The 26,345-nt window shown below is 47.2% G+C and overlaps 1 protein-coding gene across 1 annotated transcript; it reads right to left on the bottom strand.

The window, feature by feature from the left end:
* LOC119961289 (serine protease 27-like) lies at positions 1 to 26,001 on the bottom strand (the record flags this gene model as incomplete). The annotated part of the gene is made up of 5 exons (XM_038788704.1): positions 25,909 to 26,001; positions 19,348 to 19,374; positions 17,431 to 17,593; positions 7,038 to 7,306; positions 1 to 161 (listed from the first exon to the last, which is right to left on the bottom strand). Coding segments are annotated over exons 1-5 (663 nt in total), but the record flags the coding sequence as incomplete, so codon positions are not given.
* Between the last annotated feature and the right edge of the window lie 344 nt (positions 26,002 to 26,345).

Raw genomic sequence — 26,345 nt, 5'->3', positions numbered from 1 at the left:
CGGACAAGCATCCCGCTTCCCTGCCATGGACCGAGCGCACAGCAACCGATCGGTGATGTTAAAGGGCTTGTAATGACGGGGTAGCAGAGTCTGGTAAATCCCACGGCAGGTGCTGCGTTTCACCATTTCCACCTCGACTGCACGGAGTGAGGCCGGCAAACCTGAATTGACAGAAACAGGAAAAAGGAACTGAAATTAATGTATCGATTACGGAACAACAGACAGAGTGAAAGACAGAGAGTGAGAAAGAGAGAGAGAGGAATGGAGGAAGTAGCATGGAACATGTGGTATCTAACACACTGTGACACTGTCCCAGAGGGGGAAAGGACAGTGTATCTAACACACTGTGACACTGTCCCAGAGGGGGAAAGGACAGTGTATCTAACACACTGTGACACTGTCCCAGAGGGGGAAAGGACAGTGTATCTAACACACTGTGACACTGTCCCAGAGGGGGAAAGGACAGTGTATCTAACACACTGTGACACTGTCCCAGAGGGGGAAAGGACAGTGTATCTAACACACTGTGACACTGTCCCAGAGGGGGAAAGGACAGTGTATCTAATACACTGTGACACTGTCCCAGAGGGGGAAAGGACAGTGTATTTAACACACTGTGACACTGTCCCAGAGGGGGAAAGGACAGTGTATCTAACACACTGTGACACCCGGTCCCAGAGGGGGAAAGGACAGTGTATCTAACACACTGTGACACCCAGTCCCAGAGGGGGAAAGGACAGTGTATCTAACACACTGTGACACCCCGGTCCCAGAGGGGGAAAGGGCAGTGTATCTAACACACTGTGACACTGTCCCAGAGGGGGAAAGGACAGTGTATCTAACACACTGTGACACCCAGTCCCAGAGGGGGAAAGGACAGTGTATCTAACACACTGTGACACTGTCCCAGAGGGGGAAAGGACAGTGTATCTAACACACTGTGACACTGTCCCAGAGAGGGAAAGGATAGTGTATCTAACACACTGTGACACTGTCCCAGAGGGGGAAAGGACAGTGTATCTAACACACTGTGACACTGTCCCAGAGGGGGAAAGGACAGTGTATCCAACACACTGTGACACTGTCCCAGAGGGGGAAAGGACAGTGTATCTAACACACTGTGACACTGTCCCAGAGGGGGAAAGGACAGTGTATCTAACACACTGTGACACCCAGTCCCAGAGGGGGAAAAGGACAGTGTATCTAACACACTGTGACACCCAGTCCCAGAGGGGGAAAGGACAGTGTATCTAACACACTGTGACACTGTCCCAGAGGGGGAAAGGACAGTGTATCTAACACACTGTGACACCCAGTCCCAGAGGGGAAAAGGACAGTGTATCTAACACACTGTGACACCCAGTCCCAGAGGGGGAAAGGACAGTGTATCCAACACACTGTGACACTGTCCCAGAGGGGGAAAGGACAGTGTATCTAACACACTGTGACACTGTCCCAGAGGGGGAAAGGACAGTGTATCTAATACACTGTGACACTGTCCCAGAGGGGGAAAGGACAGTGTATTTAACACACTGTGACACTGTCCCAGAGGGGGAAAGGACAGTGTATCTAACACACTGTGACACCCGGTCCCAGAGGGGGAAAGGACAGTGTATCTAACACACTGTGACACCCAGTCCCAGAGGGGGAAAGGACAGTGTATCTAACACACTGTGACACCCCGGTCCCAGAGGGGGAAAGGGCAGTGTATCTAACACACTGTGACACTGTCCCAGAGGGGGAAAGGACAGTGTATCTAACACACTGTGACACCCAGTCCCAGAGGGGGAAAGGACAGTGTATCTAACACACTGTGACACTGTCCCAGAGGGGGAAAGGACAGTGTATCTAACACACTGTGACACTGTCCCAGAGAGGGAAAGGATAGTGTATCTAACACACTGTGACACTGTCCCAGAGGGGGAAAGGACAGTGTATCTAACACACTGTGACACTGTCCCAGAGGGGGAAAGGACAGTGTATCCAACACACTGTGACACTGTCCCAGAGGGGGAAAGGACAGTGTATCTAACACACTGTGACACTGTCCCAGAGGGGGAAAGGACAGTGTATCTAACACACTGTGACACCCAGTCCCAGAGGGGAAAAGGACAGTGTATCTAACACACTGTGACACCCAGTCCCAGAGGGGGAAAGGACAGTGTATCTAACACACTGTGACACTGTCCCAGAGGGGGAAAGGACAGTGTATCTAACACACTGTGACACCCAGTCACAGAGGGGAAAAGGACAGTGTATCTAACACACTGTGACACCCAGTCCCAGAGGGGGAAAGGACAGTGTATCCAACACACTGTGACACTGTCCCAGAGGGGGAAAGGACAGTGTATCTAACACACTGTGACACTGTCCCAGAGGGGGAAAGGACAGTGTATCTAACACACTGTGACACCCAGTCCCAGAGGGGAAAAGGACAGTGTATCTAACACACTGTGACACTGTCCCAGAGGGGGAAAGGACAGTGTATCTAACACACTGTGACACTGTCCCAGAGGGGGAAAGGACAGTGTATCTAACACACTGTGACACTGTCCCAGAGGGGGAAAGGACAGTGTATCTAACACACTGTGACACTGTCCCAGAGAGGGAAAGGACAGTGTATCTAACACACTGTGACACTGTCCCAGAGGGGGAAAGGACAGTGTATCTAACACACTGTGACACCCGGTCCCAGAGGGGGAAAGGACAGTGTATCTAACACACTGTGACACTATCCCAGAGGGGGAAAGGACAGTGTATCTAACACACTGTGACACAGTCCCAGAGGGGGAAAGGTCAGTGTATCTAACACACTGTGACACTGTCCCAGAGGGGGAAAGGACAGTGTATCTAATACACTGTGACACCCGGTCCCAGAGGGGGAAAGGACAGTGTATCTAACACACTGTGACACTGTCCCAGAGGGGGAAAGGACAGTGTATCTAACACACTGTGACACTGTCCCAGAGAGGGAAAGGATAGTGTATCTAACACACTGTGACACTGTCCCAGAGGGGGAAAGGACAGTGTATCTAACACACTGTGACACTGTCCCAGAGGGGGAAAGGACAGTGTATCCAACACACTGTGACACTGTCCCAGAGGGGGAAAGGACAGTGTATCTAACACACTGTGACACTGTCCCAGAGGGGGAAAGGACAGTGTATCTAACACACTGTGACACCCAGTCCCAGAGGGGAAAAGGACAGTGTATCTAACACACTGTGACACCCAGTCCCAGAGGGGGAAAGGACAGTGTATCTAACACACTGTGACACTGTCCCAGAGGGGGAAAGGACAGTGTATCTAACACACTGTGACACCCGGTCCCAGAGGGGAAAGGACAGTGTATCTAACACACTGTGACACCCAGTCCCAGAGGGGGAAAGGACAGTGTATCCAACACACTGTGACACTGTCCCAGAGGGGGAAAGGACAGTGTATCTAACACACTGTGACACTGTCCCAGAGGGGGAAAGGACAGTGTATCTAACACACTGTGACACCCAGTCCCAGAGGGGAAAGGACAGTGTATCTAACACACTGTGACACTGTCCCAGAGGGGGAAAGGACAGTGTATCTAACACACTGTGACACTGTCCCAGAGGGGGAAAGGACAGTGTATCTAACACACTGTGACACTGTCCCAGAGGGGGAAAGGACAGTGTATCTAACACACTGTGACACTGTCCCAGAGAGGGAAAGGACAGTGTATCTAACACACTGTGACACTGTCCCAGAGGGGGAAAGGACAGTGTATCTAACACACTGTGACACCCGGTCCCAGAGGGGGAAAGGACAGTGTATCTAACACACTGTGACACTATCCCAGAGGGGGAAAGGACAGTGTATCTAACACACTGTGACACAGTCCCAGAGGGGGAAAGGTCAGTGTATCTAACACACTGTGACACTGTCCCAGAGGGGGAAAGGACAGTGTATCTAATACACTGTGACACCCGGTCCCAGAGGGGGAAAGGACAGTGTATCTAACACACTGTGACACCCAGTCCCAGAGGGGGAAAGGACAGTGTATCTAACACACTGTGACACTGTCCCAGAGGGGGAAAGGACAGTGTATCTAACACACTGTGACACCCGGACCCACAGGGGGAAAGGACAGTGTATCTAACACACTGTGACACCCAGTCCCAGAGGGGGAAAGGACAGTGTATCTAACACACTGTGACACTGTCCCAGAGGGGGAAAGGGCAGTTAATCTAACACACTGTGACACCCGGTCCCAGAGGGGGAAAGGACAGTGTATCTAACACACTGTGACACCCAGTTCCAGAGGGGGAAAGGACAGTGTACCTAACACACTGTGACACTGTCCCAGAGGGGGAAAGGACAGTGTATCTAACACACTGTGACACCCGGTCCCAGAGGGGGAATGGGCAGTGTATTTAACACACTGTGACACCCAGTCCCAGAGTGGGAAAGGACAGTGTATCTAACACACTGTGACACTGTCCCAGAGGGGGAAATGACAGTGTATCTAACACACTGTGACACTGCCCCAGAGGGGGAAAGGACAGTGTATCTAACACACTGTGACACCCAGTCCCAGAGGGAGAAAGGACAGTGTATCTAACACACTGTGACACTGTCCCAGAGGGGGAAAGGACAGTGTGTCTAACACACTGTGACACTGTCCCAGAGGGGGAAAGGACAGTGTATCTAACACACTGTGACACTTTCCCAGAGGGGGAAAGGGCAGTGTATCTAACACACTGTGACACTGTCCCAGAGGGGGAAAGGACAGTATATCTAACACACTGTGACATTGTCCCAGAGGGGGAAAGGACATTGTATCTAAGACACTGTGACACCCAGTCCCAGAGGGGGAAAGGACAGTGTATCTAACACACTGTGACACCCGGTCCCAGAGGGAGAAAGGACAGTGTATCTAACACACTGTGACGCTTTCCCAGAGGGGGAAAGGACAGTGTATCTAACAAACTGTGACACCCCGTCCCAGAGGGGGAAAGGACAGTGTATCTAACACACTGTGACACTGTCCCAGAGGGGGAAAGGACAGTGTATCTAACACACTGTGACACTGTCCCAGAGGGGGAAAGGACTGTATCTAACACACTGTGACACCTGGCCCCAGAGGGGGAAAGGACATAGTATCTAACACACTGTGACACTGTCCCAGAGGGGGAAAGGACTGAGTATCTAACACACTGTGACACTGTCCCAGAGGGGGAAAGGACAGTGTATCTAACACACTGTGACACTGTCCCAGAGGGGGAAAGGACAGTGTATCTAACACGCTGTGACACCCGGTCTAAGAAGGGGGAAAGGACAGTGTATCTAACACACTGTGACACTGTCCCAGAGGGGGAAAGGACAGTATATCTAACACACTGTGACACTGTCCCAGAGGGGGAAAGGACAGTGTATCTAACACACTGTGACACTGTCCCAGAGGGGTAAAGGACAGTGTATCTAACACACTGTGACACCCAGTCCCAGAGGGGGAAAGGACAGTGTATCTAACATACTGTGACACTGTCCCAGAGGGGGAAAGGACAGTGTATCTAACACACTGTGACACCCGGTCCCAGAGGGGGAAAGGACAGTGTATCTAACACACTGTGACACCCGGTCCCAGAGGGGGAAAGGACAGTGTATCTAACACACTGTGACGCTTTCCCAGAGGGGGAAAGGACAGTGTATCTAACACACTGTGATACTGTCCCAGAGGGGGAAAGGACAGTGTATCTAACACACTGTGATACTGTCCCAGAGGGGGAAAGGACAGTGTATCGAACACACTGTGACACTGTCCCAGAGGGGGAAAGGACAGTGTATCTAACATACTGTGACACTGTCCCAGAGGGGGAAAGGACAGTGTATCTAACACACTGTGACACCCCGTCCCAGAGGGGGAAAGGACAGTGTATCTAACACACTGTGACACTGTCCCAGAGTGGGAAAGGACAGTGTATCGAACACACTGTGACACCCAGTCCCAGAGGGGGAAAGGACAGTGTATCTAACACACTGTGACACTGTCCCAGAGGGGGAAAGGACAGTGTATCTAACACACTGTGACACTGCCCCAGTGGGGGAAAGGACAGTGTATCTAACACACTGTGACACTGTCCCAGAGGGGGAAAGGACAGTGTATCTAACACACTGTGACACTGTCCCAGAGAGGGAAAGGACAGTGTATCTAACACACTGTGACACCCAGTCCCAGAGGGGGAAAGGACAGTGTATCTAACACACTGTGACACTGTCCCAGAGGGCGAAAGGACAGTGTATCTAACACACTGTGACACCCAGTCCCAGAGAGGGAAAGGACAGTGTATCTAACACACTGTGACACCCGGTCCCAGAGGGGGAAAGGACAGTATATCTAACACACTGTGACACCGGTCCCAGAGGGGGAAAGGACAATGTATCTAACACACTGTGACACTGTCCCAGAGGGGGAAAGGACAGTGTATCTAACACACTGTGACACCCAGTCCCAGAGGGGGAAAGGACAGTGTATCTAACACACTGTGACACCGTCCCAGAGAGGGGAAAGGACAGTGTATCTAACACACTGTGACACTGTCCCAGAGGGAGAAAGGACAGTGTATCTAACACACTGTGACACCCAGTCCCAGATGGAGAAAGGACAGTGTATCTAACACACTGTGACACTGTCCCAGAGGGGGAAAGGAGAGTGTATCTAACACACTGTGACACTGTCCCAGAGGGGGAAAGGACAGTATATCTGACACACTGTCACACCCGGTCCCAGAGGGGAAAAGGACAGTGTATCTAACACACTGTGACACTGTCCCAGAGGGGGAAAGGACAGTGTATCTAACACACTGTGACGCTGTCCCAGAGGGGGAAAGGACAGTGTATCTAACACACTGTGACACTGTCCCAGAGGGGGAAAGGACAGTGTATCTAACACACTGTGACGCTGTCCCAGAGGGGGAAAGGACAGTGTATCTAACACACTGTGACACTGTCCAAGAGTGGGAAAGGACAGTATGTGGAACACAATTTTGAGCTTGTTTACTTACCCACTTTTGGTGTTCCCCCCCAGCCCGTGACCCACATCTTCGCCGTGCAGGGAACCTGGAACGTTGCTGCCGGCAGGCACACTGGTAAGATAAAGTCTGAGTACTGAATTGATTCGTTCAGCCACAACAAGGCAATATTGTAATCCAATGCATCCGGGATCAAAAATTCAGGCGTGTGCACTGTACCAATTCTCGCAAACTTTTCATTGGGATTAGGTCCATGCTGACGGTGCCGTCCGAAATAGAGTACATAATTCGCACCCTTGCTTCTGCACAAGGAAATGATACAGCACAGGGTTAGATACAGAGTAAAGCTCCCTCTACACTGTCCCCATCAAACACTCCCAGGACAGGTACAGCACGGGGTTAGATACAGAGTAAAGCTCCCTCTACACCATCCCCATCAAACACTCCCAGGACAGGTACAGCACGGGGTTAGATACAGAGTAAAGCTCCCTCTACACCATCCCCATCAAACACTCCCAGGACAGGTACAGCACGGGGTTAGATACAGAGTAAAGCTCCCTCTCCACTGTCCCCATCAAACACTCCCAGGACAGGTACAGCACGGGGTTAGATACAGAGTAAAGCTCCCTCTACACTGTCCCCATTAAACACTCCCAGGACAGGTACAGCACAGGGTTAGATACAGAGTAAAGCTCCATCTACACTGTGCCCATCAAACACTCCCAGGGCAGGTACAGCACGGGGTTAGATACAGAGTAAAGCTCCCTCTACACTGTCCCCATCAAACACTCCCAGGACAGGTACAGCACGGGGTTAGATACAGAGTAAAGCTCCATCTACACTGTCCCCATCAAACACTCCCAGGACAGGTACAGCAGGGTGTTAGATACAGAGTAAAGCTCCCTCTACACCGTCCCCATCAAACACTCCCAGGACAGGTACAGCACGGGGTTAGATACAAAGTAAAGCTCCCTCTACACTGTCGCCATCAAACACTTCCAGGGCAGGTACAGCACGGGGTTAGATACAGAGTAAAGCTCCCTCTACACTGTCCCCATCAAACACTCCCAGGACAGATACAGCATGGGGTTAGATACAGAGTAAAGCTGCCTCTACACTGTCCCCATCTAACACTCCCAGGACAAGGACAGCACAGGGTTAGATACAGAGTAAAGATCCCTCTACACTGACCCCATCAAACACTCCCAGGACAGGTACAGCACGTGGTTAGATACAGAGTAAAGCTCCCTCTACACTGTCCCCATCAAACACTGCCAGGACAGGTACAGCACGGGCTTAGATACAGAGTAAAGCTCCCTCTACACTGTCCCCATCAAACACTCCCAGGACAGGTGCAGCACAGGGTTAGATACAGAGTAAAGCTCCCTCTACACCATCCCCATCAAACACTCCCAGGACAGGTACAGCACGGGGAGAGATACAGAGTAAAGCTCCCTCCACACTGTCCCCATCAAACACTCCCAGGACAGGTACAGCACGGGGTTAGATACAGAGTAAAGCTCCCTCTACACTGTCCCCATCAAACACTCCCAGGGCAGATACAGCACAGGGTTAGATACAGAGTAAAGCTCCCTCTACACTGTCCCCATCAAACACTCCCAGGACAGGGACAGCACGGAGTTAGATACAGAGTAAAGCTCCCTCTACACTGTCCCCATCAAACAAACCCACGACAGGTACAGCACCGGGTTAGATACAGAGTCAAGCACCCTCTACACCGTCCCCATCAAACACTCCCAGGACAGGGACAGCACGGGGTTAGATCCAGAGTAAAGCTCCCTCTACACTGTCCCCATCAAACACTCCCAGGGCCGGTATAGCACGGGGTTAGATACAGAGTAAAGCTCCCTCTACACAGTCCCCATCAAACACTCCCAGGACAGGTACAGCACCGGGTTAGATACAGAGTAAAGCTCCCTCTACACTGTCCCCATCAAACACTCTCAGGACAGGTACAGCACAGGGTTAGATATAGAGTAAAGCTCCATCTACACTGACCCCATCAAACACTCCCAGGAAAGGTACAGCACGGGGTTAGATACAGAGTAAAGATCCCTCGACACTGACCCCATCAAACACTCCCAGGAAAGGTACAGCACGGGGTTAGATACAGAGTAAAGCTCCCTCTACACTATCCCCATCAAACACTCCCAGGACATCTACAGCACGGGGTTAGATACAGAGTAAAGCTCCCTCTACGCTGTCCCCATCAATCACTCCCCAGGACAGGTACAGCACGGGGTTAGATACAGAGTAAAGCTCCCTCTACACTGTCCCCATCAAACACTCCCAGGACAGGTACAGCACGGGGTTAGATACAGAGTAAGCTCCCTCTACACTGTCCCCATCAAACACTCCCAGGACAGGTACAGCACAGGGTTAGATACAGAGTAAAGCTCCATCTACACTGTGCCCATCAAACACTCCCAGGGCAGGTACAGCACGGGGTTAGATACAGAGTAAAGCTCCCTCTACACTGTCCCAATCAAACACTCCCAGGACAGGTACAGCACGGGGTTAGATACAGAGTAAAGCTCCATCTACACTGTCCCCATCAAACACTCCCAGGACAGGTACAGCAGGGTGTTAGATACAGAGTAAAGCTCCCTCTACACCGTCCCCATCAAACATTCCCAGGACAGGTACAGCACGGGGTTAGATACAAAGTAAAGCTCCCTCTACACTGTCGCCATCAAACACTCCCAGGGCAGGTACAGCACGGAGTTAGATACAGAGTAAAGCTCCCTCTACACTGTCCCCATCAAACACTCCCAGCACAGGTACAGCATGGGGTTAGATACAGAGTAAAGCTCCCTCTACACTGTCCCCATCTAACACTCCCAGGACAAGGACAGCACAGGGTTAGATACAGAGTAAAGATCCCTCTACACTGACCCCATCAAACACTCCCAGGACAGGTACAGCACGGGGTTAGATACAGAGTAAAGCTCCCTCTACATTATCCCCATCAAACACTCCCAGGACAACTACAGCACGGGGTTAGATAAAGAGTAAAGCTCCCTCTACACTGTCCCCATGAAACACTCCCAGGACAGGTACAGCACGGGGTTAGATACAGAGTAAAGCTCCCTCTACACTGTCCCCATCAAACACTCCCAGGACAGGTACAGCACGGGGTTAGATACAGAGTAAAGCCCCCTTACACTGTCCCCATCAAACACTCCCAGGACAGGTACAGCACGGGGTTAGATACAGAGTAAAGCTCCCTCGACACTGTCCCCATCAATCACTCCCAGGACAGGTACAGCACGGGGTTAGATACAGAGTAAAGCTCCCTCTACACTGTCCCCATCAATCACTCCCCAGGACAGGTACAGCAAGGGGTTAGATATAGAGTAAAGCTCCCTCTACACTGTCCCCATCAAACACTCCCAGGACAGGTACAGCACGGGGTTAGATACAGAGTAAAGTTCCCTCTACACTGTCCCCATCAAACTCTCCCAGGACAGGTACAGCACGGGGTTAGATACAGAGTAAAGCTCCCTTTACACTGTCCCCATCAAACACTCCCAGGACAGGAACAGTACGGGGTTAGATACAGAGTAAAGCTCCCTCTACACTGTCCCCATCAAACACTCCCAGGACAGGTACAGCAAGGGGTTATATACAGTGTAAAGCTCCCTCTACACTGTCCCCACCAAACACTCCCAGGACAGGTACAGCACAGGGTTAGACACAGAGTAAAGCTCCCTCTGCACTGTCCCCATCAAAACTCCCAGGACAGGTACAGCACTGGGTTAGATACAGAGTAAAGCTCCCTCTACACTATCCCCATCAAACACTCCCAGGACAGGGACAGCACGGGGTTAGCTACAGAGTAAAGCTCCCTCTGCACTGTCCCCATCAAACACTCCCAGGACAGGTACAGCACCGGGTTAGATACAGAGTAAAGCTCCCTCTACACTATCCCCATCAAACACTCCCAGGACAGGGACAGCACGGGGTTAGATACAGAGTAAAGCTCCCTCTACACTGTCCCCATCAAACACTCCCAGGGCAGGTACAGCACGGGGTTAGATACAGAGTAAAGCTCCCTCTACACTGTCCCCATCAAACACTCCCAGGACAGGTACAGCACGGGGTTAGATACAGAGTAAAGCTCCATCTACACTGTCCCCATCAAACACTCCCAGGGCAGGTACAGCACGGGGTTAGATACAGAGTAAAGCTCCCTCTACACTGTCCCCATCAAACACTCCCAGGACAGGTACAGCATGGGGTTAGATACAGAGTAAAGATCCCTCTACACTGACCCCATCAAACACTCCCAGGACAGGTACAGCACGGCGTTAGATACAGAGTAAAGCTCCCTCTACATTATCCCCATCAAACACTCCCAGGACAACTACAGCACGGGGTTAGATACAGAGTAAAGCTCCATCTACACTGTCCCCATCAAACACTCCCAGGACAGGTACAGCAGGGTGTTAGATACAGAGTAAAGCTCCCTCTACACCGTCCCCATCAAACATTCCCAGGACAGGTACAGCACGGGGTTAGATACAAAGTAAAGCTCCCTCTACACTGTCGCCATCAAACACTCCCAGGGCAGGTACAGCACGGAGTTAGATACAGAGTAAAGATCCCTCTACACTGTCCCCATCAAACACTCCCAGGACAGGTACAGCATGGGGTTAGATACAGAGTAAAGCTCCCTCTACACTGTCCCCATCTAACACTCCCAGGACAAGGACAGCACAGGGTTAGATACAGAGTAAAGATCCCTCTACACTGACCCCATCAAACACTCCCAGGACAGGTACAGCACGGGGTTAGATACAGAGTAAAGCTCCCTCTACATTATCCCCATCAAACACTCCCAGGACAACTACAGCACGGGGTTAGATAAAGAGTAAAGCTCCCTCTACACTGTCCCCATGAAACACTCCCAGGACAGGTACAGCACGGGGTTAGATACAGAGTAAAGCTCCCTCTACACTGTCCCCATCAAACACTCCCAGGACAGGTACAGCACGGGGTTAGATACAGAGTAAAGCCCCCTTTACACTGTCCCCATCAAACACTCCCAGGACAGGTACAGCACGGGGTTAGATACAGAGTAAAGCTCCCTCGACACTGTCCCCATCAATCACTCCCAGGACAGGTACAGCACGGGGTTAGATACAGAGTAAAGCTCCCTCTACACTGTCCCCATCAATCACTCCCCAGGACAGGTACAGCAAGGGGTTAGATATAGAGTAAAGCTCCCTCTACACTGTCCCCATCAAACACTCCCAGGACAGGTACAGCACGGGGTTAGATACAGAGTAAAGTTCCCTCTACACTGTCCCCATCAAACTCTCCCAGGACAGGTACAGCACGGGGTTAGATACAGAGTAAAGCTCCCTTTACACTGTCCCCATCAAACACTCCCAGGACAGGAACAGTACGGGGTTAGATACAGAGTAAAGCTCCCTCTACACTGTCCCCATCAAACACTCCCAGGACAGGTACAGCAAGGGGTTATATACAGTGTAAAGCTCCCTCTACACTGTCCCCATCAAACACTCCCAGGACAGGTACAGCACAGGGTTAGACACAGAGTAAAGCTCCCTCTGCACTGTCCCCATCAAAACTCCCAGGACAGGTACAGCACCGGGTTAGATACAGAGTAAAGCTCCCTCTACACTATCCCCATCAAACACTCCCAGGACAGGGACAGCACGGGGTTAGCTACAGAGTAAAGCTCCCTCTGCACTGTCCCCATCAAAACTCCCAGGACAGGTACAGCACCGGGTTAGATACAGAGTAAAGCTCCCTCTACACTATCCCCATCAAACACTCCCAGGACAGGGACAGCACGGGGTTAGATACAGAGTAAAGCTCCCTCTACACTGTCCCCATCAAACACTCCCAGGGCAGGTACAGCACGGGGTTAGATACAGAGTAAAGCTCCCTCTACACTGTCCCCATCAAACACTCCCAGGACAGGTACAGCATGGGGTTAGATACAGAGTAAAGCTCCATCTACACTGTCCCCATCAAACACTCCCAGGGCAGGTACAGCACGGGGTTAGATACAGAGTAAAGCTCCCTCTACACTGTCCCCATCAAACACTCCCAGGACAGGTACAGCATGGGGTTAGATACAGAGTAAAGCTCCCTCTACACTGTCCCCATCTAACACTCCCAGGACAAGGACAGCACAGGGTTAGATACAGAGTAAAGCTCCCTCTACACTATCCCCATCAAACACTCCCAGGACAACTACAGCACGGGGTGAGATACAGAGTAAAGCTCCCTCTACACTGTCCCCATGAAACACTCCCAGGACAGGTACAGCACGGGGTTAGATACAGAGTAAAGCTCCCTCTACACTGTCCCCATCAAATACTCCCAGGACAGGTACAGCACGGGGTTAGATACAGAGTAATGCTCCCTTTACACTGTCCCCATCAAACACTCCCAGGACAGGTACAGCACGGGGTTAGATACAGAGTAAAGCTCCCTCTACACTGTCACCATCAAACACTCCCAGGACAGGTACAGCACAGGGTTAGATACAGAGTAGAGCTCCCTCTACACTGTCCCCATCAAACGCTCCCAGGACAGGTACAGCACGGGGTTAGATACAGAGTAAAGCTCCCTCTACACTGTCCCCATCAAACACTCCCAGGACAGGTACAGCACGGGGTTAGATACAGAGTAAAGCTCCCTCTACACTGTCCCCATCAAACACTCTCAGGACAGGTACAGCACGGCGTTAGATACAGAGTAAAGCTCCCTCTACACTATCCCCATCAAACACTCCCAGGACAGGTACAGCACACGGTTAGATACAGAGTAAAGTGATAGATAGAACATAGAACATTACAGCGCAGTACGGGCCCTTCGGCCCTCGATGTTGCGCTGACCTGTGAAACCATCTGAAGCCTATGTGACCTACATTATTCCATTTTCATCCATATGTCTATCCAGTGACCACTTAAATGCCCTTAAAGTTGGCGAGTCTACTACTGTTGCAGGCAGGGCGTTCCACACCCCTACTACTCTCTGAGTAAAGAAACTGCCTCTGACATCTGTCCTATATCTACCACCCCTCAATTTAAAGCTATGTTCCCTCGTGTTGGTCATCACCATCTGAGGAAAAAGACTCTCACTGTCCACCCTACCTAACCCTCTGACTATCTTATATGTCTCTATTAAGTCACCTCTCAGCCTTCTCCTCTCTAACGAAAACAACCTCAAGTCCCTGAGCCTTTCCTCGAAAGACCTTCCCTCCATACTAGGCAACATCCTAGTAAATCTCCTCTGAACCTTTTCCAAAGCTTCCACATCCTTCCTATAATGTGGTGACCAGAACTGCACGCAGTACTCCAGGTGCGGCTGCACCAGAGTTATGTACAGCTGCAGCATGACCTTGTGGCTCCAAAACTCAATCCCCCTGCTGTTAAAGGCTAGCACACCATATGCCTTCTTAACAGCCCTATTAACCTGGGTGGCAACTTTCAGGGATTTATGTACCTGGATGCCGAGATCTCTCTGTTCATCTACACTACCAAGAATCTTGCCATTAGCCCAGTACTCTGCATTCCTGTTACTCCTTCCAAAGTGAACCACCTCACACTTTTCCGCATTAAACTCCATCTGTCACCTCTCAGCCCAGCTCTGTTGCTTATCTATGTCCCTCTGTATCCTATAACATCCTTCAGCACTATCCACAACTCCACCGATCTTCTTGTCTTCTGCAAATTTACTAACCCATCCTTCTACACCCTCTTCCAGGTCATTTATAAAAATGACAAACAGCAGTGGTCCCAAAACAGATCCTTGCGATACACCACTAGTAACTGAACTCCAGGATGAACATTTGCCATCAACCACCACCCTCTGTCTTCTTTCAGCTAGCCAATTACTGATCCAAACCGCTAAATCACCTTCAATCCATACTTCCTTATTTTCTGCAATAGCCTAGCGTGGGGAACCTTATCAAACGCCTTACTGAAATCCATATACACCACATCAACCGCTTTACCCTGATCCACCTGTTTGGTCACCTTCTCAAAAAACTCAATAAGGTTTGTGAGGCATGACCTACCCTTCACAAAACCGTATTGACTATCGCTAATCAACTTGTTCTTTTCAAGATGATTATAAACCCTATCTCTTATAACCTTTTCCAACATTTTACCCACAACTGAAGTAAGGCTCACAGGTCTATAATTACCAGGGTTGTCTCTACTCCCCTTCTTGAACAAGGGGACAACATTTGCTATCCTCCAGTCTTCCGGCACTATTCCTGTCGACAAAGACGACATAAAGATCAAGGACAAAGGCTCTGCAATCTCCTCCCAGCTTCCCAGAGAATCCTAGGATAAATCCCATCTGGCCCAGGGGACTTATCTATTTTGACATTTTCCAAAATTGCTAACACCTCCTCCTTTTGAACCTCAATTCCATGTAGCCTGGTCGGCTGAACCTGAGTATTCTCCGCGACAACATTGTCTTTCTCCAGTGTAAACACTGACGAAAAATATCCATTTAACGCTTCCCCTATCTCCTCTGATTCCACACACAACTTTCCACTACTATTCTTGATTGGCCCCAATCTTACTCTAGTCATTCTTTTAGGGATCAGTTCTGGGTCCTCTGCTGTTTGTGATTTTCATTAATGACTTGGATGAGGGAGTTGAAGGGTGGGTCAGTAAATTTGCAGATGATACGAAGATTGGTGGAGTTGTGGATAGTGAGGAGGGCTGTTGTCGGCTTCAAAGAGACAGAGATAGGATGCAGAGCTGGGCTGAGAAGTGGCAGATGGAGTTTAACCCTGACAAGTGTGAGGTCGTCCATTTTGGAAGGACAAATATGAATGCGGAATACAGGGTTAACGGTAGGGTTCTTGGCAATGTGGAGGAGCAGAGAGATCTTGGGGTCTGTGTTCATAGATCTTTGAAAGTTGCCACTCAAGTGGATAGAGCTGTGAAGAAGGCCTATGATGTGCTAGCGTTCATTAGCAGAGGGATTGAATTTAAGAGCCATGAGGTGATGATGGAGCTGTACAAAACCTTGGTACGGCCACATTTGGAGTACTGTGTGCAGTTCTGGTCGCCTCATTTTAGGAAGGATGTGGAAGCTTTGGAAAAGGTGCAAAGGAGATTTACCAGGATGTTGCCTTGAATGGAGAGTAGGTCATACGAGGAAAGGTTGAGGGTGCTAGGCCTTTTCTCATTAGAACGGAGAAGGATGAGGGGCGACTTGATAGAGGTTTATAAGATGATTAGGGGAACAGATAGAGTAGACAGTCAGAGACTTTTTCCCCGGGTGGAACACACCATTACAAGGGGACATAAATTTAAGATAAATGGTGGAAGATATAGGGGGGATGTCAGAGGTAGGTTCTTTACCCAGAGAGTAGTGGGGGCATGGAATGCACTGCCTGTGGAAGTAGTTGAGTCGGAAACATTAGGGATGTTCAAGCGGCTATTGGATAGGTACATGGATTAGGGTAGACTGATGGGGTGCAGATTAATTTGTTCTTAATCTAGGACAAAAGTTCGGCACAACATCGTGGGCCGAAGGGCCTGTTCGGTGCTGTAGTTTTCTATGTTCTAAAGAGCCCTTACTAAACTAGAGTCAATGGGAATCAGGGGAATGATTACACCTGGCACAAAGGAAGATAGTTATTGTGGTTGGAGGACAATCATCTCGGCTCCAGGACATCACTACAGGATAGCTCTTTGATGCTATACTCGTTCAAATGCTGCCTCGATGTCAAGGACAGTCACTCTTACCTCACACCTCTGGCATTCAGTGCATTTGTCCATGTTTTAAACAAGGCTGTACCAGTCCCAGGCCAAACCGTCTTCAGCTGCTTCTTCAGTGACCTCGCTCATAAGGTCAGAAGTGGAGATGTTTGCGGATGACTGCACAATGTTCAGCTCCATTCGCATGGAAGCCAGCCCCGCTCGATCGTCACCCCACCCCACAGACATTCACTCCCTCCAACACCGACACACAGCAGCAGCCGTGTGTACCGTCTACAAGATGCACTGCAGCGATTGGCCAAGGCTCTTTCGACAGCACCTTCCAAACCCGCCACCTCTACCATCCAGAGGGACAAGGGGCAGCAGACACGTGGGGAACACCCACCGCCTGCAAGTTCCCCTCCAAACCCCACACTCCCCATCCTGACTGGGAAATATATCGGCCGTTCCTTCACTGTCGCTGGGTCAAACTCCCTCCCTAACAGCACTGTGGGTGGACCTACACCACACGGAACTGCAGCGGTCCAAGATGGCGGCTCACCCACCACCTTCTCAAGGGGCAATTAGGGATGGGCAATAAATACTGGGCCCGGCCTGCGACACCAACAACTGGTAAATTATATGGATGAATAAAAGACTCATGAGGGGGGAAATTCTTTACCCCAGTGTGATTCACTTACTCATTGACGCAGTTCGAAGCAGTCAGGACCCAGGAGTTGGAGATCAGAGTCCCTCCGCAGACATGTTGCTTCGTGTCATGAATACTGACCATCCACGGCCAATCTCCGCTTTCAGCATCTTGGCCACGGCCTACCCCGGAAAACTTAAAAGATTGTCCGCAGACTGTAAAAATGAAGATATGATAAGCAGGAGACTGGATTTCAACAGACACTTCATCACACGGAACGGGTGACACAGTGTGTTAGATACACTGTCCTTTCCCCCTCTGGGACAGTGTCACAGTGTGTTAGATACACTGTCCTTTCCCCCTCTGGGACTGGGTGTCACAGTGTGTTAGATACACTGTCCTTTCCCCCTCTGGGACAGTGTCACAGTGTGTTAGATACACTGTCCTTTCCCCCTCTGGGACAGTGTCACAGTGTGTTAGATACACTGTCCTTTCCCCCTCTGGGACAGTGTCACAGTGTGTTAGATACACTGTCCTTTCCCCCTCTGGGACAGTGTCACAGTGTGTTAGATACACTGTCCTTTCCCCCTCTGGGACAGTGTCACAGTGTGTTAGATACACTGTCCTTTCCCCCTCTGGGACAGTGTCACAGTGTGTTAGTTACACTGTCCTTTCCCCCTCTGGGACAGTGTCACAGTGTGTTAGATACACTGTCCTTTCCCCCTCTGGGACAGTGTCACAGTGTGTTAGATACACTGTCCTTTCCCCGTCTGGGACAGGTGTCACAGTGTGTTAGATACACTGTCCTTTCCCCCTCTGGGACAGTGTCACAGTGTGTTAGATACACTGTCCTTTCCCCCTCTGGGACAGTGTCACAGTGTGTTAGATACACTGTCCTTTCCCCCTCTGGGACAGTGTCACAGTGTGTTAGATACACTGTCCTTTCCCCCTCTGGGACTGGGTGTCACAGTGTGTTAGATACACTGTCCTTTCCCCCTCTGGGACCGGGTGTCACAGTGTGTTAGATACAATGTCCTTTCCCTCTCTCGGACTGGGTGACACAGTGTGTTAGATACACTGTCCTTTCCCCCTCTGGGACAGTGTCACTGTGTGTTAGATACACTGTCCTTTCCCCCTCTGGGACAGTGTCACTGTGTGTTAGATACACTGTCCTTTCCCCCTCTGGGACAGTGTCACAGTGTGTTAGATACAATGTCCTTTCCCTCTCTCGGACTGAGTGTCACAGTGTGTTAGATACACTGTCCTTTCCCCTCTGGGACAGTGTCACAGTGTGTTAGATACACTGTCCTCTCCCCCTCTGGGACAGTGTCACAGTGTTAGATACACTGTCCTTTCCCCCTCTGGGACAGTGACACAGTGTGTTAGATACACTGTCCTTTCCCCCTCTGGGACAGTGTCACAGTGTGTTAGATACACTGTCCTTTCCCCCTCTGGGACAGTGTCACAGTGTGTTAGATACACTGTGCTTCCCCCTCTGGGACAGTGTCACAGTGTGTTAGATACACTGTCCTTTCCCCCTCTGGGACAGTGTCACAGTGTGTTAGATACACTGTCCTTTCCCCCTCTGGGACAGTGTCACAGTGTGTTAGATACACTGTCCTTTCCCCCTCTGGGACAGTGTCACAGTGTGTTAGATACACTGTCCTTTCCCCCTCTGGGACAGTGTCACAGTGTGTTAGACACACTGTTCTTTCCCCCTCTGGGACAGTGTCACAGTGTGTTAGATACACTGTCCTTTCCCCCTCTGGGACAGCGTCACAGTGTGTTAGATACACTGTCCTTTCCCCCTCTGGGACAGTGTCACAGTGTGTTAGATACACTGTCCTTTCCCCGTCTGGGACAGTGTCACAGTGTGTTAGATACAATGTCCTTTCCCTCTCTCGGACTGGGTGTCACAGTGTGTTAGATATTCTTGCCTATTGTCCCATCGGGATCGTGTAGTACGTACCAGCTCGCACTAGATTCCAGTGGAAACCTGGAACAGAGAGAATCGTTTGATGAGTTATTGCAATTTGAAACTCAGAGTGAATCTTTGCAACTTTATAATTACCATCCAATAAAATTTAGTTATGTTATTACAATGTCTTCAGTGATTGAAACCTGGTACATATGCTGTCTGATTAGGTAAAGTATTACAGCATTATACACAGTAATTCACTATGTGTAATAATTATATAATATATACAGCGTTATACCCAGTGACACACGGTGTGTTATTATATAATATATATAGCGTTATACCCAGTGACACACGGTGTGTTATTATATAATATATACAGCGTTATACCCAGTGACACACGGTGTGTTATTATATAATATACACAGCGTTATACCCAGTGACACACGGTGTGTTATTATATAATATATACAGCGTTATTCCCAGTGACACACGGTCTGTTATTATATAATATACACAGCGTTATACCCAGTGACACACGGTGTGTTATGATATAATATATACAGCGTTATACCCAGTGACACACGGTGTGCTATATAATATACACAGCGTTATACCCAGTGACACACGGTGTTATTATATAATATACACAGCGTTATACCCACTGACACACGGTGTGCTATATAATATACACAGCGTTATACCCAGTGACACACGGTGTGTTATTATATAATATACACAGCGTTATACCCAGTGACACACGGTGTGTTATTATATAATATACACAGCGTTATACCCAGTGACACATGGTGTGTTATTATATAATATACACAGCGTTATACCCAGTGACACACGGTGTGCTATATAATATATACAGCGTTATACCCAGTGACACACGGTGTGTTATTATATAATATACACAGCGTTATACCCAGTGACACACGGTGTGTTATTATATAATATACACAGCGTTATACCCAGTGACACACGGTGTGCTATATAATATATACAGCGTTATACCCAGTGACACACGGTGTGTTATTATATAATATATACAGCGTTATACCCAGTGACACACGGTGTGTTATTATATAATATACACAGCGTTATACCCAGTGACACACGGTGTGTTATTATATAATATATACAGCGTTATACCCAGTGACACACGGTGTGTTATTATATAATATACACAGCGTTATACCCAGTGACACACGGTGTTATTATATAATATACACAGCGTTATACCCACTGACACACGGTGTGTTATTATATAATATACACAGCGTTATACCCAGTGACACACGGTGTGCTATATAATATACAAAGCGTTATACCCAGTGACACACGGTGTGTTATTATATAATATACACAGCGTTATACCCACTGACACACGGTGTGTTATTATATAATATACACAGCGTTATACCCAGTGACACATGGTGTGCTATATAATATACACAGCGTTATACCCAGTGACACACGGTGTGTTATTATATAATATACACAGCGTTATACCCAGTGACACACGGTGTGTTATTATATAATATACACAGCGTTATACCCAGTGACACACGGTGTGTTATTATATAATATACACAGCGTTATACCCAGTGACCCACGGTGTTTATTATATAATATACACAGCGTTATACCCAGTGACACACGGTGTTATTATATAATATACACAGCGTTATACCCACTGACACACGGTGTGTTATTATATAAGATATACAGCGTTATACCCAGTGACACACGGTGTGTTATTATATAATATACACAGCGTTATACCCAGTGACACACGGTGTGTTATTATATAATATACACAGCGTTATACCCAGTGACACACGGTGTGTTATTATATAATATACACAGCGTTATACCCAGTGACACACGGTGTGTTATTATATAATATATACAGCGTTATACCCAGTGACACACGGTGTGCTATATAATATATACAGCGTTATACCCAGTGACACACAGTGTTATTATATAATATACACAGCGTTATACCCAGTGACACACGGTGTGTTATTATATAATATATACAGCGTTATACCCAGTGACACACGGTGTGCTATATAATATATACAGCGTTATACCCAGTGACACACAGTGTTATTATATAATATACACAGCGTTATACCCAGTGACACACGGTGTGTTATTATATAATATACACAGCGTTATACCTGTGACACACGGTGTGTTATTATATAATATACACAATGTTATACCCAGTGACACACGGTGTGTTATTATATAATATACACAGCGTTATACCCAGTGACACACGGTGTGTTATTATATTATACACACAGCGTTATACCCAGTGGCACACGGTGTGTTATTATATAATATATACAACGTTATACCCAGTGACACACGGTGTGTTATTATATAATATATACAGCGTTATACCCAGTGACACACGGTGTGTTATTATATAATATACACAGCGTTATACCCAGTGACACACGGTGTGTTATTATATAATATATACAGCGTTATACCCAGTGACACACGGTGTGTTATTATATAATATACACAGCGTTATACCCAGTGACACACGGTGTTATTATATAACATACACAGCGTTATACCCAGTGACACACGGTGTGTTATTATATAATATATACAGCGTTATACCCAGTGACACACGGTGTGTTATTATATAATATATACAGCGTTATACCCAGTGACACACGGTGTGTTATTATATAATATATACAGCGTTATACCCAGTGACACACGGTGTGTTATTATATAATATATACAGCGTTATACCCAGTGACACACGGTGTTATTATATAATATACACAGCGTTATACCCAGTGACACACGGTGTGTTATTATATAATATACACAGCGTTATACCCAGTGACACACGGTGTGTTATTATATAATATACACAGCGTTATACCCAGTGACACACGGTGTGTTATTATATAATATATACAGCGTTATACCCAGTGACACACGGTGTGCTATATAATATACACAGCGTTATACCCAGTGACACAGCGGTGTGTTATTATATAATATACACAGCGTTATACCCAGTGACACACGGTGTGTTATTATATAATATACACAGCGTTATACCCAGTGACACACGGTGTGTTATTATATAATATATACAGCGTTATACCCAGTGACACACGGTGTGCTATATAATATACACAGCGTTATACCCACTGACACACGGTGTGTTATTATATAATATATACAGCGTTATACCCAGTGACACACGGTGTGTTATTATATAATATATACAGCGTTATACCCAGTGACACACGGTGTGTTATTATATAATATATACAGCGTTATACCCAGTGACACACGGTGTGTTATTATATAATATGTACAGCGTTATACCCAGTGACACACGGTGTGTTATTATATAATATATACAGCGTTATACCCAGTGACACACGGTGTGTTATTATATAATATACACAGCGTTATACCCAGTGACACACGGTGTGTTATTATATAATATATACAGCGTTATACCCAGTGACACACGGTGTGTTATTATATAATATACACAGCAAGTTATACCCAGTGACACACGGTGTGTTATTATATAATATACACAGCGTTATACCCAGTGACACACGGTGTGCTATATAATATACACAGCGTTATACCCAGTGACACACGGTGTGTTATTATATAATATATACAGCGTTATACCCAGTGACACACGGTGTGTTATTATATAATATATACAGCGTTATACCCAGTGACACACGGTGTGTTATTATATAATATACACAGCGTTATACCCAGTGACACACGGTGTGTTATTATATAATATATACAGCGTTATACCCAGTGACACACGGTGTGTTATTATATAATATACACAGCGTTATACCCAGTGACACACGGTGTGTTATTATATAATATATACAGCGTTATACCCAGTGACACACGGTGTGTTATTATATAATATATACAGCGTTATACCCAGTGACACACGGTGTGTTATTATATAATATACACAGCATTATACCCAGTGACACACGGTGTGTTATTATATAATATACACAGCGTTATACCCAGTGACACACGGTGTGTTATTATATAATATACACAGCGTTATACCCAGTGACACACGGTGTTATTATATAATATATACAGCGTTATACCCAGTGACACACGGTGTGTTATTATATAATATACACAGCGTTATACCCAGTGACACACGGTGTGTTATTATATAATATACACAGCGTTATACCCAGTGACACACGGTGTGCTATATAATATACACAGCGTTATACCCAGTGACACACGGTGTGTTATTATATAATATACACAGCGTTATACCCAGTGACACACGGTGTGTTATTATATAATATATACAGCGTTATACCCAGTGACACACGGTGTGTTATTATATAATATATACAGCGTTATACCCAGTGACACACGGTGTGTTATTATATAATATACACAGCGTTATACCCAGTGACGCACGGTGTGCTATATAATATACACAGCGTTATACCCAGTGACACACGGTGTGTTATTATATAATATACACAGCGTTATACCCAGTGACGCACGGTGTGCTATATAATATACACAGCGTTATACCCAGTGACACACGGTGTGCTATATAATATACACAGCGTTATACCCAGTGACACACGGTGTGTTATTATATAATATATACAGCGTTATACCCAGTGACACACGGTGTGCTATATAATATACACAGCGTTATACCCAGTGACACACGGTGTGTTATTATATAATATATACAGCGTTGTACCCAGTGACACACGGTGTGTTATTATATAATATATACAGCGTTATACCCAGTGACACACGGTGTGTTATTATATAATATACACAGAGTTATACCCAGTGACACACGGTGCGTTATTATATAATATATACAGCGTTATACCCAGTGACACACGGTGTTATTATATAATATACACAGCGTTATACCCAGTGACACACGGTGTGTTATTATATAATATACACAGCGTTATACCCAGTGACACACGGTGTGTTATTATATAATATATACAGCGTTGTACCCAGTGACACACGGTGTGTTATTATATAATATATACAGCGTTGTACCCAGTGACACACGGTGTGTTATTATATAATATACACAGAGTTATACCCAGTGACACACGGTGTGTTATTATATAATATACACAGCGTTATACCCAGTGACACACGGTGTGATATTATATAATATACACAGCGTTATACCCAGTGACACACGGTGTGCTATATAATATACACAGCGTTATACCCAGTGACACACGGTGTGTTATTATATAATATACACAGCGTTATACCCAGTGACACACGGTGTGTTATTATATAATATACACAGCGTTATACCCAGTGACACACGGTGTGTTATTATATAATATATACAGCGTTATACCCAGTGACATACGGTGTGTTATTATATAATATATACAGCGTTATACCCAGTGACACACGGTGTGCTATATAATATACACAGCGTTATACCCAGTGACACACGGTGTGTTATTATATAATATATACAGCGTTATACCCAGTGACACACGGTGTGTTATTATATAATATATACAGCGTTATACCCAGTGACACACGGTGTGTTATTATATAATATACACAGCGTTATACCCAGTGACACACGGTGTGTTATTATATAATATACACAGCGTTATACCCAGTGACACACGGTGTGTTATTATATAATATACACAGCGTTATACCCAGTGACACACGGTGTGTTATTATATAATATATACAGCGTTATACCCAGTGACACACGGTGTGTTATTATATAATATATACAGTGTTATACCCAGTGACACACGGTGTGTTATTATATAATATACACAGCGTTATACCCAGTGACACACGGTGTGCTATATAATATACACAGTGTTATACCCAGTTATACCCAGTGTGTTACTATATAATATACACAGTGTTATACCCAGTTATACCCAGTGTGTTACTATATAATATACACAGTGTTATACCCAGTTATACCCAGTGTGTTACTATATAATATACACAGTGTTATACCCAGTTATACCCAGTGTGTTACTATATAATATACACAGCGTTATACCCAGTGACACACGGTGTGTTATTATATAATATACACAGCGTTATACCCAGTGACACACGGTGTGCTATATAATATATACAGCGTTATACCCAGTGACACACGGTGTGTTATTATATAATATACACAGCGTTATACCCAGTGACACACGGTGTGCTATATAATATACACAGTGTTATACCCAGTTATACCCAGTGTGTTACTATATAATATACACAGTGTTATACCCAGTGACACACGGTGTTATTATATAATATACACAGCGTTATACCCAGTGATGCACGTTGCATTATATAATATACACAGTATTAAAGGTCACGAATGGTGTGCTATTATATTATACATAATATTTGTATACTATATTTCCCGGTGCTCCCTACTGCCCCATCATTCTCTTTCCCACTCCTCCTCCTCCTCCTCCGCTGTCTCCTCCTGCTCTCCCATTCCCGCAGGACAGAGACACCTTACTCTTCCCGTCCTACACGGGGAAATCAGCAACTTACAGCTCAGGATCACCATCACTCCCAGACTGTGAGAGATTTTCATATTGTCCACGTTCTGTGCTCCCTCTCAACGCTCCGATCAACAGTCAGCTGCAGATTCCAGAGTCCGGGAAGAGCGGGTGATCAGCCGGGGAAAGGTACAGAAAGGGAGAACAGATTAAAATCAGCAACTCCATAACCTGGTGACATCACACAGCGCACCAGGAGGCCATTCAGCCCATCGCATACATACCAGCCCGTGGCACGCAATCCTCGACTCTCCATCTGCCGTGGAACCCACTGACCCTTGATGCTCGCCAGCCCTCACCCTCACACTGAACAATCCGCAGGACACCCCCACGCTGAGTCATTGCCAAACCCACCCACGTGTCCCCTCACGTCCCCATTCCCCCTCCCTGCCTCTATTTTAGATTTTGTTTGCATGTCTGTTCTGTTGC

This window comes from Scyliorhinus canicula, unplaced genomic scaffold, assembly GCF_902713615.1.
Source record: "Scyliorhinus canicula unplaced genomic scaffold, sScyCan1.1, whole genome shotgun sequence".
Classification (NCBI taxonomy): domain Eukaryota; kingdom Metazoa; phylum Chordata; class Chondrichthyes; order Carcharhiniformes; family Scyliorhinidae; genus Scyliorhinus; species Scyliorhinus canicula.
The sequence above is the reverse complement of the archived record's forward strand: the minus strand, read 5'-3'. Positions and strand labels throughout refer to the sequence as shown.